At 38.4% G+C, this 22,831-nt stretch overlaps 1 protein-coding gene across 6 annotated transcripts in view; it reads left to right on the top strand.

Annotated features, from left to right (window-relative positions):
- Positions 1 to 22,425, top strand: part of DOCK11 (dedicator of cytokinesis 11) — a 189,529-nt gene extending 167,104 nt beyond the window's left edge. For 3 of the 6 annotated variants that reach the window (XM_077888909.1, XM_077888908.1, XM_077888911.1), the window contains 8 exons: positions 418 to 540; positions 4,335 to 4,448; positions 5,031 to 5,177; positions 13,010 to 13,220; positions 13,593 to 13,783; positions 14,554 to 14,654; positions 16,673 to 16,811; positions 21,956 to 22,425. In XM_077888909.1, coding sequence (XP_077745035.1) covers positions 418 to 540; positions 4,335 to 4,448; positions 5,031 to 5,177; positions 13,010 to 13,220; positions 13,593 to 13,783; positions 14,554 to 14,654; positions 16,673 to 16,811; positions 21,956 to 22,078 — 1,149 coding nt within the window. In that variant the 3' untranslated portion in view covers positions 22,079 to 22,425. Of the gene's footprint in view, positions 1 to 417; positions 541 to 4,334; positions 4,449 to 5,030; positions 5,178 to 13,009; positions 13,221 to 13,592; positions 13,784 to 14,553; positions 14,655 to 16,672; positions 16,812 to 21,780; positions 21,799 to 21,955 lie in introns of all 6 variants that reach the window. The other 3 variants (XM_077888910.1, XR_013374911.1, XR_013374910.1) reach the window with 3 other exon arrangements.
- Positions 22,426 to 22,831: the final 406 nt, after the last annotated feature.

The following is a 22,831-nucleotide window of genomic DNA, read 5'->3' as shown; positions in this document are numbered from 1 at the left end:
GAGTAAAAAAATAAATAGGTACACTTCACTATTGTCAGTATTACTTTCATATTTTTAAGAAGAGTTTCAATTTCAAATATTCCAAGTATTTGATTTAGAAAATAGAGTTACACAAGCCTCCTCTTTTTTTTTATGATAGTCACAGAGAGAGAGAGAGAGAGAGAGGCAGAGACATAGGCAGAGGGAGAAGCAGGCTCCATGCACTGGGAGCCGATGTGGGATTCGATCCTGGGTCTACAGGATCGCACCCTGGGCCAAAGGCAGGCACCAAACCACTGCACCACCCAGGGATCCCCAAGCCTGCTCTTTCTGTGCACTTTCTATTTGTTCTCTGTGAACTTGAAATGGTTCAAAATTTATTTATTCAAAACTCTCAAACCATCTCTAATTCCTGATTGCATTTTGCTCTTAATGCAGGAAGTTTTGCTGGAGTTGCTAGAACAATGTGTGGATGGCTTATGGAAAGCAGAACGCTATGAAGTAATATCTGAGATTTCCAAGTTGATCATTCCAATTTATGAGAAACGTCGTGAATTTGAGGTAGGTAATTTAAATATTTGCATCATTGGCCTAAAGTGTATTTTTTAAATTAATTTATTTTATTTTATTTATTTTTTTCTAAAGTGTATTTTATTTTGGTCTTGGAAAAATAAGAACAGTCGTGTAGTTATGCCCCTATCCCTCTACCTTGTGTCCTCTGAGAATTAGAAGGTTAATTATATTATGGCATTTGTATTTTATTATAGACTATGGATACTCAGTATATTGTTTTGACACATTTGTCCAATTTGAAAGCTCATATTTTAGAAATCTTGTGAAATCCCAAAATGAGGATCCTACCTTACATTCATTTAAATTTTCCAAATGAAATTAAGGGCTAAACTCCAAAATACAAGTTTAAATTTCGATTATATAAGGGATTCTTGAAACATTTTAATCTAGCAGTCACTCCCCCACCCACCCACTGCCACTTCCCCTCAGGGCATAAAAAATTCACTGTTTTCACCAAATCTTCACTCAAAAAAGCTATTAAATTTCCATGTTGCCCTAGGAAGAGGCATAGACTTATTCTTTGCAATTTCATGGGGAGACTGAAGAGGCTGGCAGATGACAATGGCAGAGGTAATTAAGGCACTAGTAATAGTCCTACCATGACGAGTTTTTTCCAATGTAGTCTGCCAGCCAAAGCTGTTGATAAAGGGTAATTAATAAAGACCAGTACTATAATGAGCACCTGTTGCCACCCACTCTGAACAGGAATGTTTTATATTCAAGTCTCTGAGTCCATATCATAACTCCTACCCCTATTATGCTGGGAAGGGGTGATTTAGGATTCAAGCCCCCCCCCCTTTATTTAAAACATACATACATTTGATATCATCTGCAGAGTGTTCTAATCTCTGCTTCAGACTGGCTCTGATCAAACTCATTTTTTCTTCCCGGGTTCTAAGCCTTTTTCTCTTTGCCATACTTTTGGTGTATATAGGGCATGCCTAAAAAATCATAGTGGAGTTCCAGTGATTCTATTAATAAGCAGGAGTTGAACAATTAAACCTAGGTCATAGAGGTGGCAAAGAATAGCCCATGAGACAAGAAAAGAAATGGCACTGCCCCTTTTATCGAAGGATTATATCCTTAAAACCTTTGTAAAATGTCAATAGTCCCTATTTTCTTACTAACTTGAAGATCAGGCTATTAGAAACCCAGGGAGCATTTTGCTACTCAATCAACTAATAGGGAAGAAAAAATATCTTCTCTACACATGAAAGGAAGCATTTTTTTTATAGGGACACTATCCCTGTTTCCTTGTAGGCTTGTAAAGGTCTATGCAGATCCCCTGGCATTCTATATAAGGTATAGTCATTGTTTCTTTTTTTTTTTAATTTTTTATTTATTTATTTATGATAGTCACAGAGAGAGAGAGAGAGGCAGAGACACAGGCAGAGGGAGAAGCAGGCTCCATGCACCGGGAGCCCGACGTGGGATTTGATCCCGGGTCTCCAGGATCGCGCCCTGGGCCAAAGGCAGGCGCCAAACCTCTGCGCCACCCAGGGATCCCCTATAGTCATTGTTTCTAAGACACCGATGTATAATTTTTTACTCTATGGGATAGGCTGAAAAGTGTCAGAGATAGCAGCCATAAAGATAAGGAAAATTTCCCTCCAATTGAGCTCAACTGTTTCTGTGCTGCCCTTTTTTATGGAGGTGAAATTCATATAACATACAATTAACCATTTTAAAGTATACAGTTCAGGATCACTTAGTGCATTTGTGATACTCCGAACCCACCACCTCTCTCTAGTTTGAAAACATTTTCATCATCCCAGAGAAACCCTTCCTTACCCACGAAGTAATCACTCTCCACTCCACCCGTCATTCCCTGGTAACCACTAATCTGCTTTGTGTCTCTATGGATTTGCCTATTCTGGATGCGTCATAAAGAGGGATTAATAAAGATGTGACCTTTTGTGTCTGGCTTCTTTCACTTAGCATAATATTTAGAGGTTCAACCAAGTCGTAGCATGGATCAGAACTTCATTCCTTTTTATGGCTGAATGATTTTCTATTGCATGGATATGCCACAATTTGTTTATCCATTTATCCTTTGACAGACATTTGGGTTGTTTTCACCTTTTGGCTATTATGAATAGTTGCTGTTGTAGACATTTGTGTATAAGTTTTGGTGTGGCCATATGTTTTCATTTATCTTGGGTATATACCTAGCAATGGGTCATAGGATAATTCGTTAACTTTTTTTTTAAAGATTTTATTTATTTATTCATGAGAGACACAGAGAGAAAGAGAGGCAAAGACACAGGCAGAGGGAGAAGCAGGCTCCATGCAGGGAGCCTGATATGGGACACAATCCCGGGTCTCCAGGATCACACAGTGGGCTGAAGGTGGTGCTAAACTGTTGAGCCACCTGGGCTGCCCCATTGTTTAACTTTTTAAGTAACCACCAAACTGTTTTCCCTTTTCCCTTCCCACCATTCACGTATACATTCCACATTCTCAACACATTTGTTGTTTTGGGTTTTTCATTAAAGCCTTCTTATGTGGCTGTGGATGTGAAGTGTTACCACATTGTGGCATTTGATTTGTATTTCCTTGTGACCAATGATTTTGAACATCTTTTTATGTGCTTGTTAGCCATTTGCATGTCTTCTTTGGAGAAATGTCTATTCAAGACCTTTGCCCATTTTTAAGTTGGGTCGTTGGTCTTTTTGTTCTTGAATTGTGAGAGTTCTTTATTTTTTTTAAAGAATTTATCTATCTATCTATCTATCTATTTATCTATCTATTTAGAGAGAGAGGATATATGTACAAGCGCAGGGAGAGGGAGAAGGAAAGAATCTAAAGCAGACTCCCCACTGAGCAGGGATCCCCGCCACGGGCTCAATCCCACCACCCTGAAATCATGATCTGAGCCAAAATCAAGTTGGAAACCCAACCAGCTTAGCCACCCAGGCACCCCTGAGAGTTCTTTATGTTTTCTGATAGTAAATCTTTATCAAATCTGTAATAGGCAAATATTTTCTTCATTCTATAGGTTGTCTTTTCACATTCTTAATAATGTTCTTTGTACAACGTACTCCCTTTTTGTGGCTATACAGATGAATATGTTATTTGAAAACTTCTGTAAGCTTGTATAAAAGCAGTCCTCACTGAGGCATATATGCTTATTTTTGTATCTGCCTTTTTTTTTTTTTTTGGTTTCCTCTCTTGGTGGTCCACTACATTCCTGGGGCTGCCAATTGGAAGGGTCCAGATCTCTCTAGCATCACTTTGCTGAATCACTCCACCTTGCTTCTTCATCCAAAAATGGGAGAGAGAAACTATTCCCAGCTTCTGCTCTTTCTCTGAGCTTGACTTTATCTGCATTTGTTTTTATCTCCAGAAGTTTTTGCATGAATTTTTATTTCTCATCTCTGTTACAAAGACTCAAGCAAAGCATTTGGCTTCTCTTTCAGTTGAACTAATTCAGACATATAGAAAATAGTAGTCAATAATACAGTATGTTTAAAGTAGACATTACCATTGAGATATGCATGAAATGAAGCATGATATTTATAATTTAGAAATACACAGATACATATACAATAGAAATGATTATTTGACCATTTTCTGTTCTACCCTTAGACCTAATGTGGTTGAGGAATTTTGTCTAATTGTGATAAAGGGATAGGGGAGTGGAGAGTGGCTGACCCCAACAAGACCATTTTGAAAAGGAAATAGTGTTACTTCCCTCTGCCCACCAGCCCGCCACGCGTATATGTTTGCCATTTAGTAATTAACCAAAAGACAAAGCTGATTTGTATATTCTCCTTTTTCAGAAACTTACTCAAGTTTATAGAACTCTTCATGGAGCTTACACAAAAGTTCTAGAGGTTATGCATACAAAAAAGAGACTTTTAGGGACTTTCTTCAGAGTTGCCTTTTATGGCCAAGTAAGTATACTTCCATTCATAAAGTTGTTTTTCTTTTTAAACATTCACCTTTGAATTATCAGATTGCTATAGCAGCGGGTATTGGTTCTTGGAGTCTGCCTGGATAGAGTGCCTATCACAATAGCCAGAAGCCTCTGTAGGTGTAAAGTTCACTTTGGTTTCTGTATCTAGAACCATTAGGTCAGAGTACAGCATAGAAGATTTGAGTTTTTCCCTCAGTTTCACTTTCTGTTGAACTTCTTAAAGTATATATTTAATATGTAGCCCTGAAAGCTTTCAAATAAACAGGTAAGTATGACAGGGAATGAGAAAAACCTAGAGTGGAAATCTTCAGGCCAATGATATGTCCATATGCCTGTGAATATGAAAATTCTTACTTCTTTGAAGTTAAAAAAGGGAACTTTTTTATTTAAATAAAGCCCCCATGGCTTTCAGTATTATTTAAAATGTATTTCGTAAAAAAAAAAAAAACTAAATTAAAATGTATTGCATACATACTATTGCTATTTTGTACATTTTCTTTAAATGCTATGCTTGCTCAGACCATTTATATACGTGATTGTGTGTTTCACTCTATAATAGTCCTTTTTTGAAGAAGAAGATGGGAAAGAGTACATCTATAAAGAACCAAAGCTCACCGGCCTCTCGGAGATTTCCCTGAGACTCGTTAAACTTTATGGTGAAAAATTTGGTACAGAGAATGTTAAAATAATTCAAGATTCTGACAAGGTAACATATGCCCTGCATTTCAAAATCATTGTTTGTGAGTTCCAAGCATGGTATGCTGCTAACTTTTCCCTTTTTAGCTGGTGGAGGAGAAGTATGGAAATGCAGCCTGTCCATATAGTGAAAGAAAGGAATGGGGGTGGGTAGTAGGGTTTGGTGTCAGAACAGGGTTTAAATCTCCATTCTTTGGTGCCATTTGCTAGCTAGGTAACCATAGAAGTTACTTAACTTTGTGCCTCATTTTTCTCACTAGTAAAATGGAGAGGATACTAGTGCCTGTACTTCATTTCCTTCTAAGATATCCTTAGTTCAGTAGTTACATGTGCAGTGAAGCAAGTTTAGGAGAGCTCCCTCATTCTCGTTCTAAAGGCTCTCCATCCCACTAGGTCCTTACAGGGCAGGAGGGAAAAGGTTCCAGTGGGGGTGGCTCTTTCCTAGAGGTGCATCATTTCCTGTAGGCAAACTAGGGAAAGGACAGTAGGAATGCCTGACCATACTGAGTCGCCATAGGTGGGCCCAGAATGAAAGCTGGTTGTTAAGGCATGAAGGACCTACACAGTATACAGGATGTGCAGGCCACAGCAATAGTTACTGAGCGACTATGAGCCAGGCAACACATCAGCTAGTCGGCAGCACTGCCAGAGTGAAAAGCTCATGGTTATGGTAAAGACACTTCCCGGTCTACCATGAAAATGATCGCTTCACCCTGTAGACTTACTTGTCTCTCTTGGAAATGGTTCTACCTTGACCATAATGCCTTAGACATTTGAAAGTGGGCAGGCTGGCAGGTTTGAAATTCCTTACTATTTAGCAAAACCTCTCTGCTTCTTTCCTTATCAGTTTCACTGTTTTGTGTTGTTTTATTAAGACAACAGAATATGTTATCTCCTTGTAGCCAGATAGGCTTGTTGCCCATACAACTAATACTATAAATGGAAAGTTAATGGAAAGCCAGGCTTGCTGAACAAAATGCAGCTTTCTGCTTTTTTTTGTCTCTGAAAAGCCAGCTAACCAGTGCTAGTGACAAACCACCATCAGGCAGCTGGACTCCTGACATAATTTGTATGTACAATAGTTTAGTCATTCTCCATATGCAACAGATATAATAAGCAGTTGCTACTTTTAAAGTCTTTATTTCTTAATGTGTGCAAGTAAGAGTTAAAAACACTCTTTTGCCTTGCCAAAGAACAAAATCTGCTTAAGGGCACAGACAATTTGAAGAGCAGTCTGGCAATGTTTTCCAATATTTTAAACATGTTTCCTCGGACCCAATAATTTCATGCCTAAGGGTTTTTTTTTAAGGGGGGAGGGGCAGTGGGAGAGGGAGGGAGAGAGAGAGAGAGAGAATATCTTAAGCAGGCTCCATGGCCCCAGTGTGGAACCCAAACTGGGACTTGATCTGACAACCCTGAGATCATGACCTGAGCCGAGATCAAGAGTCAGATCCTTAATCTACTGAGCCACCCGGGCACCCCTAATGTTTAAGATTGTATCCTGTAGGTGTGCACTACCATAAAGATGTATAATAAAAGATGTTCATTGAGGCAAAGTTTATATGGCAACCTGGAAGCAATCTAAATGTCCGTATGGCTAAAGAAATGGTATTACCCATATAATAGACATAGTAACCTATGTGTTGAGAAAACTGACATAGATTTATAAGTGTTGATTTGAAACTATCAAGATCTATTATTGAGGGGAAAAAGGGTGAAGTGCAGGAAATCATGGATAGGATGATCACATGTGTAAAATTGATGTTCACAATAACTTGTATATGCTTAGGAAATTTCTGGAATGATACATTCACAACTGTTAACCATGCTTACCCCTGAGGAGAGGGACTAGCGGTCTTACATAGCAAGAAACTTGTTACTTTTCATGTATACTCTTGTGTACTGTTTGAACATTTTACCATATACATATTTTACTTTCATGAGGTGAAAATCAGGATTGACCTCTTTTTCATTTCTGTTCTATAATTTTTCTTAGCCTAGATAATTACCTCAACTATCTCCTGAGATCTCTTAGGAGAAATCTAGTTTTTTTCCCCTAAATACAGTTGACACACAATGTTACATTTGTTATAGGTGTACAACATAGTAATTCAACAAGTTTATACCTTATGCTCTGCTAACCACAGTGTAGCTACCACCTGTCACCATACAACCTACAACACCCACCGTTACAATATCATTGACTACATTCCCTATTTTGTGCCTTTTATTCCCATGATTTATCCATTCTACAACTAGAAGCCTGTATCTCTTGCTCCTCTTCACCCATTTGCCCCTCCCCCAATCCTTCCCCTCTGGCAACCACCAGTGTATTCTCTGTAGAGAAATCTAGCTATTTACTAGGAGAGAAAAGAAGGTTGGGGTTTCTGGATATAGGCTTTTATATTCTTACACAAGAACAAATAGAATGGGTTTGGAGAAGTTAAAAGATGCTAAGAAACTTTCTATCCTCTGGCTGTCCTATATATGTGGAGAAAAAAAAGATACATGGACTGTTCCCCAAAAGGTTTTTGTTGTCTTCTTTTGTTTGTTTCAATTTTTGTTTTCTACACTAAACACAGGAAAAGGCCTGTCATAAATTGCAATGACATTGACAGTCACCAACACCCAAGTCCCAAGTTATATTTAGTTGGGAGAAAACTGAAAGAACGGGACCTGGGCATAGTCTCACATTAATGGGAAGACTGATGGAGGGAAGGGTATCTAGGGCCCACAGATGGAAGGTCCAGCAGGGACAGTTCTAAGATTTGCCTCTAGCAGTGTAGCTTCCTAAAATGGAATTTGGTTCTTCATGAAATGGCCCATAACTACCATAATTTATGTCTCTGAAAGAGAACCATTCTATTTTCCTGTGGTCCCTTTGGAGGACCAGAGGACTTATGATAGGATTAATGTCAAGAGTGCCCACTCTTACAATGTCAATCACTTCTTGTGGATGTCCAAATTGGCAAGCTTTTCTGTAGGATAACTGTGTAATATATATATCAAAATCCGTAAAACCATGTAAATCTTTTAATAGAGCAACTTTGCTTCTAGTAATTTATGCTGAGGAATAAATTAGAAAATAATGCACATAGTTTTAAATGCAAGCATGTTCATCAGAGCATTATTTGTAATAGCAAATAATTTTCATATGTTAAACCATCCTTGCATTCCAGGAATAAATCCTACTTGGTCATGGCATATAGTCCTTTTAATAGGCTGCTGAATTCTGTTTGCCAACATTCTGTTGATGATTTTTGCATCAGTGTTCATAAGGGGTATTGGTCTGTAGTGTTTTTGGACTTTTTCTGGCTTTCAGAGTAATGCTGACATTGTAGAATGAGTCAGAAGTGCGTGGGCGGCTCAGTTGGTTAAGCATCTGTCTTCAGCTCAGGTCATGATCTCAGGGTCCTGGGATCACCCCCTGCTCAGTGGGGAGCCTGCTTCTCCCTCTCCTTCTGCCTGCTACTCCCCCTACTTGTGTTCTCTCTCTCCCTCTGTCAAATAAATCTTAAAAAATAATATGAGTCAGGGTGTGTTCCCTTTTCTTCAGTTTTTCAGAAGAGTTTGAGAAAGGTTGGGGTTACTTCTTACTTAAATGTTTTGTAGACTTCACCAATGAAGGCATCAAATCCAGAGCTTTTCTTCATCAGAAATATTCTTTAAAGATTGACTGGTTGATTGACTGATTTGAGACGGAAAATGGGGAGGGACAGAGGGAGAGAATCTAAAGCAGACTGCACTGAGCACAGAGCCTGATGAGGGACTTGATCCCATGACCCTGATTCATGACCTGAGCCCAAATCAAGAGTCAGTCGCCCAACCAACTGAGCCACCCAGGTGCCCTCATCAGAAAAATTTTGATTACTGATTCAATCTCCTTACTAGCTATAGATCTATTTAGATTTTAAATTTTTTTTTCATGGTTTAGTCTTCATAGGCTTTGTATTTCTAGGAATTTGTTCGTTTCATCTAGGTTATCTAATTTGTTGGCATAGTACTCTCCTATAATTCTTTTTATTTCTATAGAATTGGTAGTAATGTCCTCATTTTCATTTCTGATTTGAGTAATTTTGAGTGTTCTTTTTTCCCCTGGAGTCCGTCTATTTAGATATTTGTCAATTTCACTGATCTTTCCAATGAACCAACCTTTAATTTTATTGCTTTTCTCTATTTTTCTATTCTCTGTTTCATTTATCTCTGCTTAATCTATTTCTTTCCTTTTGCTAGCTTTGGGTTTAGTTCCTCTCTTTGTAATTACTTAAGTTATAAAATTATGTTGTTTTGAGATCTTTTCCGTTTTTAAATGTGTTTTTAACTATAAATCTCTTCCCTAGCATTGCTTTTGCTGTGTCCTTTAAGTTTTGATATGTTTTGATTTCTTTTTTATTAATCTCTAAGTATTTTCTAATTTCCCTTGTGATTTTTCTTGAAACATTGATTTTTTTAAGTGTTTAATTTCCACAAATTTATGAATTTTCTGATTTTATTTCTGTTATTCCTAGCTTTATCCCATTGTGGTCAGAGAAGCTACTTTGTAGGATACTTGTCTTTTTAAATCTATTGAGACTTAATTTGTGGCCTAACATGCAGTCTATCCTGGAAAATGTCCCATGTGCACTTGAGAAAAAAGCATGTTGTTCTTGGGTAGAGTATTCTGTATATGTCTGTGGGATGTAGTTGGTTTATTGTGTTCTTCAGGTCCTCTATTTCCTTACTTACCTTCTGTCTGCCTGCAGTATCTAGTATTGAGAGTGGGGTATTCAGGTCTCTAAGTATTGTAAAACTGTTACTCCTTTGAGTTCTGTCAATTTTTGCTTTATATATTTTGATGGTCTGTTATTAGGTGTGTGGTAGATGTTTATGATTGTTTTGTCTTCTTGCTGTACTGAACCTTTTATCAATATACAATGTCCTTTTTTAGTCTCTTGTCACCTTTTATAATTTTTTTTTTAAGATTTTATATATTTACTCATGAGACACACACACACACACACACACACACTGAGGCAGAGACACGGGCAAAGAGAGAAGCAGGCAGAGGGAGAAATAGGCTCCATGCAGGGAGCCCATCGTGGGACCCAGCCCTGGGTCTCCAGGATCACACCCTGGACTGAAGGCGGCGCCAAACCACTGAGCCACCTGGGCTGCCCTCTTGTGACCTTTTAAAATTATAAATCTATATTTTGTTTAATAGTAGCATATTATATTTTCTATAATAGTTAAATTTGTTTCCCATTTCCTTTTGACTATAGTCTTTAACTCTGTGATTTTCATAGGGATTATATCTAACATCATAAACTTATAACACTCCAATTTGAATTTATACCTATTTAACTTCAATAACATACAGAATATCTGCTTCTTTAACAGCTCCACCCCTGTGCCTTTCAGTTGTTGATATTATAGAATTACATCTTTATACATTGTGTGTCCAAAAAAGTAAGCTAATACTTTTTTAATACATTAGTCTTTAAAAATATGTAAAAAGCAAAAAATGGAGTTACATACAATTGTTACAATAATATTAGCTATTACAATTGCCCATGTATTTATCTTTACTGGGATCTTTATTTCTTCATACAGCTTCCAATTACTACCTGACATCCTTTCATTTCGAGCTGCAGGACTTCCTTTAGCATTTTATGTAGGGCAATTCTAGTGGTAACAGATACCCTCAGATTTTCTTTATCTAGGAGTGTCTCAATTTCTTCTTCACTTTTTTTTTTAATTTTTATTTATTTATGATAGTCACAGAGAGAGAAAGAGAGAGAGGCAGAGACACAGGCAGAGGGAGAAGCAGGCTCCATGCACTGGGAGCCCGATGTGGGATTCGATCCCGGGTCTTCAGGATCGCGCCCTGGGCCAAAGGCAGGCGCCAAACCGCTGCGCCACCCAGGGATCCCTCTTCTTCACTTTTAAGGACAGTTTTGTCAGATACAGAATTCTTGGTTGACAGATTTTTTTCTTTGGCACTTTGAATATGTCCACCCACTGCCTTCTCGCCTCCAGAGTTTCTGATAAGAAATCTGAAAGTCTTATTGAGATTTCCTTATTACATATGATGAGTTGCTTATCTCTTGATTCTTTCAGAATATTCTCTTTGTCCTTGTCTTTTGACAGTTTGATTTCAGTGTGGTTCAGTGTGGGTCCCTTTGACTTTCCATACTTGGAATCTGTTGATCTTTTTGGATGTTTAACGTCATGCCTTTTCTCAAATTTGGGAAGTTTTTACCCATTATTTCTTCAAATATTATCTCTGCCCCTTTCCATCTCTTCTCCTATCAGGAACTCCTACAATGTTTGTGTTGGTCCACAGGGTAATAGTCCACATGATTGTTATATCAAGTTCCTTGACCACTACACTTGTCTGCTCAAATCCACCTTTGAATCCCTCTAGTGAATTTTCATTTTACTTATCATAGTTTTCAGCTCCAAAAATTTGTTTGGTTTCTTTTTAGGTTTTCTACCTCTTTGTTGATATTGACATTTGTTCATACATAATTTTCTTGACTTTCTCCGCATCTCCCTTTAGTTCTTTGGTCATCACAACAGTTGTTTTAAAGTCTTTTTTAGTAGATCTGCTATCAGATCTTTGGGGGGAGGGGAGTTTCCATGGGTTACTTTTTCTCCTTTGTGCCATACTTTCCTGTTTCTTTAGATGCCTTGTGACTTGTTCTTGACAACTGGACATTTGGATCTGATTCTGTGGTCATTCTGGAAATCAGATTCTCTCTCCTTTACCATGGTTTGCTGGGTTTTGTTTTTAATTGTTTTTAATTGTTGTATATTGTCTCTGTGCCATGGATCATGCTGAAATGTAAACTTCGGGTCTTCTCAGGTCTTTTTTGGAACCCACACCTTCCCCTGGGTGTGCATAGTGGGTTTCTAATTTCTAATTTCCCTCCTATATGCAGTTTCTTTTGAGTGTCCTTGTCTTTAACATCTGGTTCTCAAGAGGGGAAAAAGAAAAATAAAGGTGTAATTTATTAATGATTAATTTTAAATCCCGTGGAAGTCACTTCAGTCAGGGGTAGAGAGGTACAACAGAAATGGCCACAGCCTCTTTGTGCCTATATGATCAGAAACAGCAGTCAGAGCACACATCCCCAGTATTTGGAGAACAAGGTATTTCTTGCCCATCCTGACTCCTGCAAGCTGTTCTAGGGACATGTGCACAGCTGCCTGCCATGGGGCCGAGGGGTGGGATATGAGAAGCTGCCATTGCGCCAAGAGCTGAAATTGACCAAAATCAAAATTAACTGCAATTTTCTTTCCAAGCCTTCCCCTACAAGTTGCAAGCTTTCAATAGACTCCAGAGTTCCAGAATAGTTAGATCAGAGAGAGTCTACCAAGATAGATATTGTCTAGGTGGAAGATAGATTTCTGGTGCTCTACCACCTTCTCAGAATCCTCCCATAATATGTTTTTATTGAGGCAGAATTCAAATGTACAGTTAGCCTTTTTAATATATTTTTAAAGAATCAGATTATAGAACAGTGTTTAATATGACCTCAGCTTTGTAAGTGTATGTACATAGAGAATAGACTGGAAGGAAATATATGAAAATGTGAATAATGGCCCTTGCTAAATGGTAGGGTTACAATTTTTATTTTCTTCCCCCATTCCTATAATTGCCAAGTGGGTTTCTGTAACTTCCTTATGATCAGAGGGACATGCTCCTTAAAAAGAGAACAAAGCTCTCCCCTAGGTGTGTATTCAGTTGGGAACACGGTCATAATGACTGTGTTCTTCAGTTGATCTCAGAAGAGTTAGTAGCTTACCTGTACCTCCTTTTTCCTTCCATTGACCAAAAAACAAAACTCTCTTACTTTATAGGTAAACGCCAAAGAACTCGATCCAAAATATGCTCATATCCAAGTCACTTACGTGAAGCCCTACTTTGATGACAAAGAACTCACAGAAAGAAAGACTGAGTTTGAAAGAAACCATAATATCAACAGATTTGTTTTTGAAGCTCCTTATACATTGTCCGGCAAAAAGCAAGGCTGCATAGAAGAACAATGCAAACGCCGTACAATCTTGACCAGTAAGAAGGACTTTGCATGATAACATTTTGTTTGACTTGGTTCTTTTTGATACACACAAGTAGCAGGTGGCCAGCAGGAAAATGCAAACTGCAATTTTAATCACTCATTGTTCTGCTGTTCAGTCACTAGCTGACACAAACATGGCAACGTATAGTTGCCCCATATGTAATTTGTGATTGCTCCAGGGTGTCTCATAAAGAGAATTTTCCCTCAATCCTGAAGTAATAAGGTGCTGTCTGATACCCTAGGGTATTTTCTAGAGAACGCATGGTGGGGGCAGTTAACATAAAGGATTTTTTTTTCTTTGATCTGACTGTTTGAACAAATGATTCTTTTTTAAAGATAACAAATCAGTGTGAACATTTTCACAGCTTCAAACTCCTTTCCATATGTGAAGAAGAGGATCCCCATAAACTATGAACAGCAGATTAATTTAAAGCCAATTGATGTTGCTACTGATGAAATCAAAGATAAGACAGTAGAGCTGAAAAAACTTTGCTCCTCTGCTGACGTGGACATGATTCAGCTTCAGCTGAAATTGCAGGGCTGTGTTTCAGTGCAGGTATGTTGGCTGCTGAATGTGTCTTAAATGGTTCTCGATGTTCTTGCTTTCTTAAGGGCACAGAGCAATCATTAATTGTAATTGTGTGTTCTGCTCTTACTAAGTGCAGAAACTTGTGCATTGTTCTTGATGAACTGAAAGACATTGTGCTCAGCGTCCATACATTTTGCATTGTGGCAGAAGACTCTAGCAGAAACCCCTGTGACGATTAGCCAAGCACTGTATTTACATAGCAGAGGTCATTAAGTAACTTATTAGAATATCGGCTTTGCAGATTATTTGCTTTGGTCATTTTTTTCACGTAAACTTCTAGTAAGAATAGTAAACATGGTCCTCAGATACAGATTTTTAATGTATTTAGGGTTTTTTTTAAAAGGAGAAATGCAGGGGCACCTGGCTAGCTCAGTCTGTGGAACATGCAACTCTTGATCTCAGGGTTGTGAGTTCCAGCCCCATGTTGGGGGTAGAGTGGACTTCAAAAAAATGAAATCTTAAAAAAATAAAAACAAAAAGAGAAAGGCAGAAATTACTTTTTTTAATTTAAAGATTTTATTTATTCATGAAAGACACAGAGAGAGAGGCAGAGATATAGGCAGAGGGAGAAGCAGGCTCCCTGCAGGGAGCACAATGCAGGACTCGATTCCAGGACCCCGGGATCATGACCTGAGCTGAAGGCAGATGCTCAACCGCTGAGCCACCCAGGCGTCCCAGAAATTACTTTTTTGATTACATTCTAACAGCTCTCTCATTTTTCTCCCTTTGTAACTTAGGTAAATGCTGGTCCATTAGCGTATGCAAGGGCTTTCTTAAATGATAGTCAAGCTAGCAAGTATCCACCTAAGAAAGTAAATGAGTTGAAAGACATGTTTAGGTAAGTGCTGTGTCCTTTTTCCTCTATCCTTTTCCTCCTTTTTTGTCATAGAAACCAAGATATTCACCAAATAATATCCCTCCAAAAAAGGACAGTCTTTGTTCTCTTTTACAATATTTAAGTGACCTTCTAATGGTACTTTAAGTAGTGAGGAAATGCATGATCTCTTTCTTGCTGCAGGACAGTAAGGATGTCCTAGTGTCCCAAGAGATTAAATATGCCAGTTTCTTATTCCTTGTGATATTGTGGCACAGATGAAAGCCGACGTTCATTATATGCTTTCCTCCTTCACCTTATCATTCGTTTTGCAGCATTTCAGACTGTTTAGGGTAGGAACAAGAGTTGCACTGGAAGGGTTGAATAGGCCTGGTTCCTATCCTGTGCTCCTAGTTCCACTTGGGATTCTGCTGGTTTAGGGCATGTGATGTCATGGCTCGAGTGAGCATCCCTGTAAGCAAAGACATGTCTGAATGTTCTTACATTAGAAAAAAAAAAAGCTGTTTAATATACAAAAAAGAGTTTACATTCCAAATAAGAGACAGTTGAGTAAAATAGACTAAGGAAAAAGATGATAACTTATCCACTCATTTGCTCCCGACTTATTTCATTTACTTCTTCCGTCTTTGTGTTATCAACAGTTCCAGGTTACAGAGTAACCAGCAGTCATTCATTCACCAATATTTATTAATGCCTGGCATGTGCAGAAAGATTCTACTAGTTGCTATGACAGGGATACCAGCCAAATGGATACTTTGTACCCTAAGACCTATGCTCTAATTATGGACATTACACACAAACCTGTGAATGATGGGGAAATATTTTTATGAAAAGTTATCAACTTTGCTGTCCCCACTTTTTTAAATTATCGAAGTACAGTTGACATACAGTGTTATTAGTTTCAGGTGTATAACATAGTGATTTGACAATTACATATATTATGCAGTGCTCACCACGGTAAGTGTGGCCATACCATCTGTCAGCATACAACATTATTACAGTATTTTTGACTATATTCCCTATGCTGTACTTTTCATCTCATGACTTATTTTATAACAAGAAGTTTGTACCTCTTAATCCCTTTCGCCAATTTCACCTATCCCTCCCCATCTTTGTCCCTACCTAACTCCTACCTATAGTACCCAGGACTGTACAGGATACGTAGTAGCCCCAAATAAATCACTTTTGAATGCACAACCCATTACCTACAGATGCAAATTAATGTTAGCACAACTTTAGCTGATTTATTATCACAAGACTGAGCAAAAGGTCTTTCTAGAAGATAGATGTTTGGAGCCAGGTTTTTTTTTTAATTTATTTTTTTTATTGGAGTTCAATTTGCTAACATATAGTATAACATCCAGTGCTCATCCCGCCAAGTGTCCCCCTCAGTGCCCATCACTCAGTCACCCCAACCCCCCGCCCACCTCCCATACCACTACCCCTTGTTCATTTCCCAGAGTTAGGTGTCTCTCATGTTTTGTCACCCTCACTGATATTTTCACTCATTATCTCTCCTTTCCCTTTTTTTCCTTTCTCACTCTCAAAAAGTCTGTCAAATTTTTATATTCCCCAAATGAATGAGACCATATAATGTTTGTCCTTTTCCGATTGACTTATTTCACTCAGCATAATACCCTCCAGGTCCATCCACGTCGAAGCAAAAGGTGGGTATTTGTCATTTCTAATGGCTGAGTAATATTCCATTGTATACACATACCACATCTTCTTTATCCATTCATCTTTCGATGGACACTGAGGCTACTTCCACAGTTTGACTATTGTGGACATTGTTTGGAGCCAGGTTTTAAAGGAGGTAAGACACCAGAGACGAAAGGTGGGAAAAAAAGGAAAGGTATTCCAGACTTAGGAAGTGGCATTAGCAAAGACATAGCAAGACAATACAGGATTCTGACCTCTCTTCTAGGCAAGCCATGGTTAAAGTGAGTATAAAATTGGTGATCAGTGAGATTTTTCTAGGAATAAATGATGAAAGCCTTATCTTTGCTCATTGTCCACAGGAAATTTATACAGGCTTGCAGCATTGCACTTGAACTAAATGAGCGGCTAATTAAAGAAGATCAAATTGAATATCATGAGGGGCTAAAGTCAAATTTCAGAGACATGGTGAAGGAATTGTCTGACATTATCCACGAGCAGGCAAGTATTGGGGTGGTTGAAAATGGGAACATGATCTGGGGCCCCTGAAGTGTTACTTAGCAGAATCTACTAGTTTGAAATGTATTACCTTGAAATTACTCCGTCTGTATTTTCAAATTTGCTCCTATTATTTTTAATCATTTAAATGATATCATGCAAATCGAATTTGAAATCATTATCTATAGCAATTGCTAAAGCAATTATCAGTAATAAGCCATTTTGTTCTTTGGGCCACGGTGCTATTAAGATAGAAATAACTAGCTGAGCAAATCTAAATTGATCTACTGTAAACATGGGTAAGAGTCTGTCAAGGAAAAAACAAAGAGTCTGTCAAGAAGGGGCCTAAAGAAATGAAATAATTGGCACAGGAGCCAAATCCCTAAAAGAATATTTCTATGTTGGCTGTAAAAAACGATAGATACTATCGTTTAGGTGAGATACCGAGGGACTTCCAAAATTTGAGAATTGTCTTAATGCCCATACAGCCTGCAAAATCTCTTCTTATATAAAATGTCTTAGTGTTTTCATCTATGACTGAGTGTTCATGACTATTGCAGCTAACTTAGTAAAGCCACAACCTGAAAAATATGAAAGCCGAGACCTGTTCACCACTTAAAACCACATTATGTCATAATTAAATAGTCAGGACTTTTATATACCTGAGCCAACCAGATGCCCCAGGACTTCTATATACCTATTTTAAACCTGAGTACTCCTAGGTTATCCTGGTAAACTTCACTTTTATGCCGGGATCCTGACCACTCTATACATGGATTGTCACTCAAGTATTTGAATGTCTTCAATGTGTTTGTAAAAGTCCTAGCACAATGGTGTAGTCCCTCACTGACTGAGCCTATTAAGTAAGCTTCATTTCCTTACTAATGAAAGCACCCAATAAGATAAATATTTGCTTCAGAAACTCTTTAAACTCTGAATTTTTAAGAAAGCAAGGCTTCTTTTTCTTTTTTTTTTAAGATTTTATTTATTTATTTGAGAGAGAGCAAGAGAGAATGTGAGCTGAGAGAGAAGGAGAGGGAGAAGCAAGTTCCCTGCGGTGAGCCTGATGTGGGACTTGATCCCAGGACTCCGGGATTACAACCTTGAGCCTAAGGCAGATGCTTAACTGACTGAGCCACTCAGGTGCCCCTAGAATGCAAGCTTTCTGAAAAGAAACAATAAATGTAGTCCTTTAGAGAACACATTCTTTTTTTAAAGATTTTATTTATTTGAGAGCAAGAACACGCAGGGGGAATAGCAGAGGGAGAGGGAGAAACAGGCTCCCTGCTGAGCAGGGAACCCAATATATGAGGCTCCATCCCAGGACCCTGGGATCATGACCTGAGCTGAAAGCAGATGCTTACCTAACTGAGGACTGAGCAGGCATCCCTAGAGAACACGTTCTTAAAGCTCATTCCAGAACCTTCTCTGTCCTGGTAGCTGTGTTTTCAGTGATTGCTTGATGGGGGCATTCCCCTGTGTGAGACTGTCACACAAAGGGCATACGTATAAATAAGCAGACAGTGGCTAGTGTCCAAAGAAACTGCATGGAAACGATAGCAGAAAGAAAAGAAGAGCCATTTCTAGGAAAACAAGCTCGTTGACTCTGACTCAAGCTCTAGGTCTCTGAATTTACTTTGTATGCTTCCACTCAGGAAAGGCTGTGGGAAATTTAGTTAACAGTTAGTGCAGGGTTGCACTGCATGACCAGGAGCCTCCTTTTCCAACCACTGTCATCTCCATATGAGGAAATCAGTCAGCCAGGCCGTCATCGTCCTATCCGTTCAGGGGAGACTGCTCACCCCAGTCTCCTATTCACCCACTCTCCACGTCCGGGAATCTTGTTGGCCTGAGGAGTCAGGGATCAGTGTTCTATTGCTTCTTTTTGCCATCTTTACTTCTATTAGCCCATTGAGGAGTGAGTGCAAACTGTTCCAAGGCATCCCTCTCCTGTTCAGTTTTTGGACGTCCTTTCTTTGTCTCCTTCCCAAAGCAGCCAGGTAACAGGGACTAGGGAGGTAGGAAATCACTCCATTTCCTTTATTCTCGGCATCTCAAGCTCAGCCCATGAGCGGTGGAGGGGTGTATACCCTTCTGTGCTGTCATGGCTCTGAGGCGAATAGACTACATAACTTGTTCCCAGGAGCTGTCCAATATATGAGATTCTGTCCCTCAGAATCTATAGAAAATCCTATAGAAAATCAGCAAAATCTCCCTCACAAAAGATACAACAATGGCACACGTGGTTTTCAGCCAATGTGCAATATATGATAATTATTCGATTTGCATGCAACTGCAGGACTTAGCCTTAAATTCTGAGTTAGTCAAATAGAAAACAAATCATTCAATCTCCTGCTATTATGCTGATCAATATATATATATATATATATTCATTCATTCATGAGAGACACAGAGAGGCAGAGACACAGGCAGAGGGAGAAGCAAGCACCCTGCGGGGAGCCCAGTGGGGGACTCAATCCCAGAACCCTGGGATCACACCCTGAGATGAAGGCAGACGCTCAACCACTGAGCCACCCCAACATCCCCACTAATCAAGATATTTAGAGCAGCCGTTTTGTAAAGTTCTTTTCCCCCCTGAAGTATGCTGTCCTGTTTCCCAACGATCTCTCTCAGTTGATTCCCATTAGCCATGGCTATTTTAGTGAATTGGAGAGACCAGTAGTATTTTAGACCTTTGATATTATATATTGATAGATAACCAAGAAAATTCTTACTTTATTTTTTAAATTTTATTTTATTTACATTCAGTGAATTAACATATAGTGTATTATTAGTTTCAGAGGTAGAGTTCAGTGATTCATCAGCTGTATATCACACTGAGTGCTTGTTACATCACATACCCTCTTTCGTGCCCTTTACCCCATTACCCCATCCCCCTACTTTCCTCCCCTCTAGCCAACCTCAGTTTGTTTCCTATGGTTAAGAATCTCTTTTGGTTTGTCTCCCTCTCTGATTTAGTCTTGCCTTATTGAAAAATCTTAAGTTTCTATATTGGTATATAGTTATACAAGCTATCCCATCATAATGCATCATATTTCGGTGTACCTTAAATGTTGACTTTATAGTGAAATTTTATAATTCAATATTTCCTATTGGATTTTCACAAAAGAGAGCCTTTATTCAGTCCTACACTTTGAGATACATTATTTCCCAAAGGAAAACAAAATAATACAAAATAAGATAAAGTGTAGCTGTGTAGTGAAACATAAATTATTCGGTTATGGCCCGTAAATGATTACTTGACAAAAGATGTATGGCCTGGATATTCTTTGTCCTTTTCAATGTAATCTGTTCTAGTATACCAAAATACACAGTTCTTTGTAAAACTTCTTCAAGCTTTTGAATTTTAAAAGGGGACTTAAAGAAAACCTTTATTTAAAACCTAAATAAAAATAGAATGGGATTTATATTACCTTAAAATTATTAACTGCAGATTTCTTAATTAGATAGAGTTAGTGGTGGCCACTGTAGGATCTGCTGTATATTTTGTTTTCTGCACAATGAGTCACATATTGTCTTGTCACATCTGACAGGTGTGGATAAACAATTAGTCATTCCTTAAACTTGTTTGGCTTCCAGATTAGTGTCATGAGTTACAATTTTTGTAAGAGGGAATTTCTCTATTATGGACTTACTATAAGACATACTTTCTAACAACACAAATGATATGACTCATTACTGTCACCCTAGACCAGTTTGTGGGCTTCATTCTGAAGTGTTTTGTTGTTGTTGTTGTTGTTGTTATCTACTTTTTTATTTTATTTTTTTTATTGGAGTTCAATTTGCAAACATATAGCATAATACCCAGTGCTCATCCCATCAAGTGCCCCCCTCAGTGCCCATCACCCAGTCACCCCTACCCCCCACCCACCTCCCTATACTGAAGTTTTAAAGCTAACTTGAGAACCAAGTACTGAAAGCTAGAGACCTAAGTTGGTATCATATAGTAAAGAGGTTGGATGTGATGTATATGATACTCTTTTTCTTCCATCTTTTTTTTTTAATTTTTATTTATTTATGATAGTCACACAGGGAGAGAGAGAGAGAGGCAGAGACACAGGCAGAGGGAGAAGCAGGCTCCATGCACCGGGAGCCCGATGTGGGACTCGATCCCGGGTCTCCAGGATCGCGCCCTGGACCAAAGGCAGGCACTAAACCGCTGCGCCACCCAGGGATCCCCCCTTTTTTTTAAGTAGACTCCACACCCAATGTGGGGCTTGAACTCACGACCCCGAGACCAAGAGTTTTATACTCTATGGACCGAGCCAGCCAAGCACCCCTTCTTTTCGTCCATTTAATCCAAGCACAAAATTTCTGTTGCTTTTGATCACACAAAATGGAAAGTTTTTAAAATCTCTATATATCAATATGAACATATATATTTATGTACTTATGGGATATAAAATTTGTATTTTGTGTGAAGTTCTTCATTTCCATGAAAAGCCTTCTGTATCAATTAGCTTATATAGTGATAGTGTGTCTTTAGAATAGAAATAGGCCCTTATGACTTTTTAAAATAATATTTTCCTGGGGCGCCTGGGTAGCTCAGTGGTTGAGCATCTGCCTTTGGCTCAGGGCGTGATCCCAGAGTCCCAGGATCAAGTCCCTTATCGGGCTCCCTACGGGGAGCCTACTTCTCCCTCTGCCTATGTCTCTGCCTCTCTCTGTGTGTCTCTCATGAATAAAAGAAATAAATATTTTTTTAAAATAATATTTTCCAAGTCTCCAGGGAAGGAGCGTGAGTATCTGTTGTTTGAAAAGCCCCACAGGTGATCCCAAGAACTACTGTTTAGAGCTCCTGTTATGATCGTTCATTTAAAAAAAAAAAGATATTTTAAAGATTGCATTGCCTCTCACTTTTTCTTGAATTTTACATTTTACCATCTCTTGTCTGTCTTAATGAGTAACCAGATCTTTTCTGCTTTTTTGCTATGCTGCCTTTGTAATACAGCTTTGAAGACTTAAGTCGGTAATGTTATTCTTTGCTCTTTCTGTTTTATGTCATTTTAAATAGCTACATGTCAGTGACAAATTGAAATATGCCTGCAATTTCATATACACATACTTTTTTGACAGGGGCTATTTTGCTTCATGATAAACATGCAGATTTTTTTTCTCTGTTTTAGATATTACAAGAAGACACAATACATTCTCCCTGGATGAGCAACACATTACATGTATTTTGTGCAATTAGCGGTACATCGAGTGATAGAGGTTATGGTTCTCCAAGATACACTGCTGAAATATGAGGACATGCAGATGCAAAGTGACAACGAGACTGACCTTTCTCAGGAATAATCAGAGCTGTGCAAATGTTGAAATTTAAAGATTTGATATACATGGAGTGTTTCTTCTGACACCAAAATTTTCATGCTTTCAAACAGGGTGCTTACATATTTGTAAATATTGAAGCAACTTGAAAGTGCCTGGAAAATTGCACCACTGTGCTTGGTTTGTACTTTTTTAGGTAACCCTATATACAGAGAAGTAGAGCTCAAAAACATTAATTGAATTTGCTTAATTATTGCTTAAAGTAATAATGGTACTATGTAAAATTGTATAATGGAACACAATAAAAGGTAAAACTTATTTGTAATTAGAAGTGAAGGAAATAATACTTTGAACTTAGCATTTTTCGTGACAGGAAGCTCAAGTCACAATCCTACTGATCTGTGGAGAGAGAAAAAATTGATAAAATTTCCATAAAACATGGATATCTCAAATTGGGGAGGTCATCCGAAATCCCGCCCTGCTAGTCAAGGCGAGGCTAAAGGAAACAAAAGGATTATTTTCAAAGGCAAACTTCACAAGGAAAGGCAATCCCTAGAAATACCAAACTTACCATTCCTTCAAATTTTGATCCTGTGATGCTGCTAGGTGATCAAGTTGATCTCTCTTTGACTTCCAGGACGAGGGATTCATATGTGACCTAGCCCTTCCCTGGGAAGTGGCACTTGGTCTCAGAGCTTCATCATCTGGGGCTCTCCAAAAAGCTAAATAAA

This window comes from Canis aureus, chromosome X, assembly GCF_053574225.1.
Source record: "Canis aureus isolate CA01 chromosome X, VMU_Caureus_v.1.0, whole genome shotgun sequence".
In the NCBI taxonomy this organism is placed as follows: Eukaryota; Metazoa; Chordata; class Mammalia; order Carnivora; family Canidae; genus Canis; species Canis aureus.
This window is presented reverse-complemented; position numbering and strand designations above follow the sequence as displayed.